The sequence below is a fragment of the Heterodontus francisci genome, unplaced genomic scaffold (genome assembly GCF_036365525.1).
Source record: "Heterodontus francisci isolate sHetFra1 unplaced genomic scaffold, sHetFra1.hap1 HAP1_SCAFFOLD_210, whole genome shotgun sequence".
Classification (NCBI taxonomy): Eukaryota; Metazoa; Chordata; class Chondrichthyes; order Heterodontiformes; family Heterodontidae; genus Heterodontus; species Heterodontus francisci.
In genome coordinates, this window is record NW_027141403.1 from 2806849 (window position 1) to 2811022 (window position 4174).

The 4174-nt window shown below is 48.9% G+C and overlaps 2 protein-coding genes and 1 pseudogene across 2 annotated transcripts; all 3 read right to left on the reverse strand.

The window, feature by feature from the left end:
• Window positions 1–453: 453 nt before the first annotated feature.
• On the reverse strand, window positions 454–1008 carry LOC137363326 (histone H3-like). Its single transcript, XM_068027200.1, has one exon. It carries the CDS (start codon window positions 1006–1008, stop codon window positions 454–456), a length of 555 nt encoding a protein of 184 aa, XP_067883301.1.
• A 700-nt stretch (window positions 1009–1708) lies between these two features.
• LOC137363321 (histone H4-like) lies at window positions 1709–2011 on the reverse strand (the record flags this gene model as incomplete). Its single annotated transcript, XM_068027194.1, has 1 exon — window positions 1709–2011. A coding segment is annotated over exon 1 (303 nt), but the record flags the coding sequence as incomplete, so codon positions are not given.
• A 791-nt stretch (window positions 2012–2802) lies between these two features.
• Window positions 2803–3492, reverse strand: LOC137363327 (histone H1-like; annotated as a pseudogene).
• Window positions 3493–4174: the final 682 nt, after the last annotated feature.

Genomic DNA, 4174 nt, shown 5'->3' on the forward strand with positions numbered 1-4174 from the left:
CCACTTGGCCCATCGTGTCGGCCGAAAAACGACCCACCTATGCTAATCCCACCTTCCAGCATTCAGTCCGTCGCCCTGCAGATTACAGCACTTGAGATGCATATCCAGATTCCTTTTGTATGAGTTGAGGGTCTCTGCCTCAACTACCCTTTCAGGCAGTGAGTTCCAGACTCCCACCACCCTCTAGGTGAAAATAAAATCCTCGTTTTCCCTCTAATTTTTCTACCAATCACTTTATACATATGTCGCACAGTCACAGACCTCTCTGCTAAGACTCTTCACCTCCACTCTCTCCAGTCCCGCCAAAATGTTGTACTTTTCAATCAGATCTCCCCTCAGCCTTCTCAGTACTGGATTCGGTAATTTAACTGCTCGCCTCTTGTGATAGTTGTCAGGGATTTTAGCAATTCTACCGTTGATGCAAACGAAAGATTTAACACAATGATCGGCTCTCTAATAATAACATGATCTGCTCCAGACCACATTTCTCTGACAACAGGTGATCGCAGCTCTTTGTTTTGCCGATTTGGTGGCTCTTAAAAGAGCCGTTGTGTTATTTGATGCCAAACTCAGTTTCGGGGCAGGGTGAGTTGAGGCGCGCTCCCCGCGGATACGGCGGGCCAGCTGAATGTCTTTGGGCATGATGGTGACTCGCTTGGCGTGGATGGCGCACAGGTTGGTGTCCTCAAAGAGCCCCACCAGGTAAGCCTCGCTGGCCTCCTGCAGTGCCATGATGGCCGAGCTCTGTAAGCGTAGGTCTGCCTTGAAGTCCTGCGCGATCTCCCGCACCAAGCGCTGGAAAGGGAGTTTGCGGATGAGCAGCTGAATGGATTTCTGGTAGCGGTGGATCTCCCGCAGAGCCACAGTGCCGGGTCTGTAACGGTGAGGCTTCTTCACTCCGCCCGTGGCTGGACGGCTCTTGCGGGCCGCTTTGGTTGCCAGCTTTTTGCGGGGAGCTTTCCCTCCGGTCGATTTGCGCGCTTGGTTCTGGCCATTCTGGTAGAACATCTGGAACAAAGACACTGTAATTGTTGAGGCTGCTCAGGGACTGTCTATTTAAGACAGTAGAGGGACCGCCCTAGTGTTGTGATTGGATGCAGCCCCATCCATCAGTCAAGTTTGAAACCAGCTCCGGGAAGTAAAAGGGCGGCGGGAAATGCTGTGCACTGATTGGTTGAACTGCAACTGAAACTGAAATTTTATCAATTTCAAAAAGCCCGCCAATTTCAGATCAGCAAACAAGGCAAAGATTAAAAAACACCTAATCTGGCGGGAACAATTATAAAATCTCACTCCTTGTAGCTTTATTTCTTTCGTCCTGGATTCCCCCTCTGAGTCTTCCAACACAGTTTGAACAGTTGTCTCTGGCGGGAACAAGGCGCCAGTCATTACTTACTATCACGGCAGTAAATTCCGCTTCGTGCCGGCAGTTCAGACCTTCACGTATAAATTAACAAATGCAACCGTTTAATTCATGACGTGTTCGATAAATAATGAAGAGAAAAATACAGTGAAAGATCTTTGATATGTAAATTTACTGAGAGAATGAAATGATGTACAAAAGCAGTTGTTGATAAAGATAAACAATATTCAGATAACTTGATCTTATTAATTCAAGTTGCCATGTCACTGATCTCTCTGTGAGTCTTTGGGTGGCTCTTCGAAGAGCCTTTGTGTTTGGTAGAAAGGGTGGATTTGTTTTGCCGCCGAATCCATAGAGAGTGCGGCCCTGGCGTTTCAGAGCGTACACCACATCCATGGCGGTGACCGTCTTGCGCTTGGCGTGTTCAGTGTAGGTGACTGCATCTCTGATCACATTCTCCAGGAAAACCTTCAGCACCCCGCGGGTCTCCTCATAGATCAAACCCGAGATGCGCTTCACTCCACCACGGCGAGCCAAGCGGCGGATTGCTGGCTTGGTGATGCCCTGGATGTTATCACGAAGCACTTTGCGGTGCCGCTTTGCTCCGCCTTTGCCCAGTCCTTTGCCTCCTTTACCTCTTCCAGACATGACGCATCTTCACTCAAATCACTGCTGAATGAGAAACGAGCTGTTTCTGCTGCCTTTTTTATACAGCCCGCCCAGACCTGACTGAGAAAGGGACAGAGAGTGAGAGGCGGGGCGGAGAGGAAACTGAGTAACAGACAGAGCAGAGAAATGATTTTCATCCTCCAGCTCCGCCTCCCACTTGCTGGAACCGCCAATTCAAAAAAAAAATTCTCAACAACAGAGCTTTGCACAAAACTTCCAGACTCTGCCTTTATAGTCAAAGATAACAGAAACCCGGAGCTTTTAAATAAGGATCTATAACAATTAAAAGTTGATCATATATCCGCCTAGGTACAGTGCTTCCGATCACAAGTCAACCCGTTTCCACACACCTCCCCTCCCAGACGGATTGATCAGTTTACTAACACCTTATCCCAGCTGAATTAGATAAATTCATGTATTGGGGTTTGAGTTGTAATTCGGGGTTTCTCGCCAGTATTCCTGTGTTAGACCCTCTCACTATGAATTAGTGAAACGAGCATGAACTGAGACTGTACCGAACAGATCCCCAGTTACAGTGAGGCAGGGACATCCCTCTGTTTTGTTGCAGAGAGTTGGGGTCGGGCTGAGAGTAGTGTCTGTCAGCGAGTCACCAGGGATCCTGCATTTACTTCCCATCATTTCTATGTGAAATGTGCACATGGCGGCGGGACAGGGATCATGTGATAGGGGGATCAGCTCTTTCCTGAGAGATGTGGGTGGCTCTGAAAAGAGCCTTTGGGTTCAGATGTCTACAAGTTTCCCGTGCAGTTTCACTTCTTTCCAGGGGCTGCTTTCTGAGCCTTTGCTGCTTTTGGCTTGGTCTTGCCCCTTGATGATTGAACTTTCTTGAGCTCCTTTCCGCCCGTGGCACTCTTGGGTTTTTTGGCCTTCTTCGCAGGAGACTTTTTCGGAAGTGTTGCTTTCTTTCCTGGTGATTTCTTTGGCGTTGCCGCCTTCTTGCTGGTCACTTTCTTGCCTGCTGCTTTCTTCGCTGCCGATTTCTTGGCTGCTAGTTTCTTGACTGGTAATTTCTTGGCTGCTGATTTCTAAGCTGTCACTTTCTTGCCACCTGTTTGCTTTTCGAAAGGTTTTTTGGCTGCTCCTGACTTCACTTTCTTTCCCATATTTCCCTTGGTTCCCTGCTTAGGGATTTTGAAGGAGCCGGATGCGCCCGTACCGCTGCTGTGCACCGGGGAGCCTTTGTTCACATTCCTCCTGATACTTTGCTTGATTTGGGTCCTGAACTTACCCACATCCACACCGCTCCTACCCAGAGCCTTCTTTCTGGCGGGCAGTGAGGTCCCCCTGCGATCGGTGCAATCCGCCACAATCTTGAGGATCTGCTCCCTCAACGTGGGACCAGCTGACTTGTTCCGGGGAGCCGCTTTCTTCTTCTTCGGAGTCTTGACTTGAGCGGCGGCGGCTGGAAGAGCCGTTTCGGCGGCTGCTGTATCGGTCATGTCCGGGACTCTGCACAAATTCTCTCTGTCAGTCAGAACTGGGTCAGAAATTAAGCCGGTTGTGGAGGCACTGAGCAACTTAAAGGCAGTGAGCGGACGGGGGCGGAGACAACCTGCTGTCAACTCCCGGCTCCTGCTGCCTCTCTGTGTTTCTCTCTGGTCCTAAACTCTCCAATACCACTGAAATTCGGGTACTGCAGAGTCCCAGACTAGATCCTTCCTGTCTCTGACATGACAATGCTTGCTGTCCAATAGTTTGCACTTGAAGTAAAGACTCCATTTTTGACTGAAACCCGTTTTATTGCTGCACTGATGGCGCTCTCTCCCCCGAAAACTGACATGTTCTCCACTTTTTGACTGAAATCTTGAAATGAACAAAGAAACTACACTGAATTCCCACTTTGGGGATGAGAAGGGGAGCAATGTGCTTCTTTGACTGCAAAATCTTGTTACTTGACACAAGAGGGACTCGGAAATCCGGCGATGAGACCGGTCCCACAAATACAGTGACATTAGACTAACCCGCCAGCACCTTTAATACACTCTCTCTTACACAATATTCACATCTACACATTCTCATGTCGAACTGTTCGCTAAATGTAGAGTTCCCAGGACAGGTTTTGAGCTCTCTGCTGAGGTAAATAGACCCCTCAGCTCCACTCTATCCAGGCTCTTCAACATT

Excerpts from the sequence above, each read along its gene's own strand:
- LOC137363326 (XM_068027200.1), bottom strand. The coding sequence starts at position 1,008 with ATGTTCTACCAGAATGGCCAGAACCAAGCGCGCAAATCGACCGGAGGG.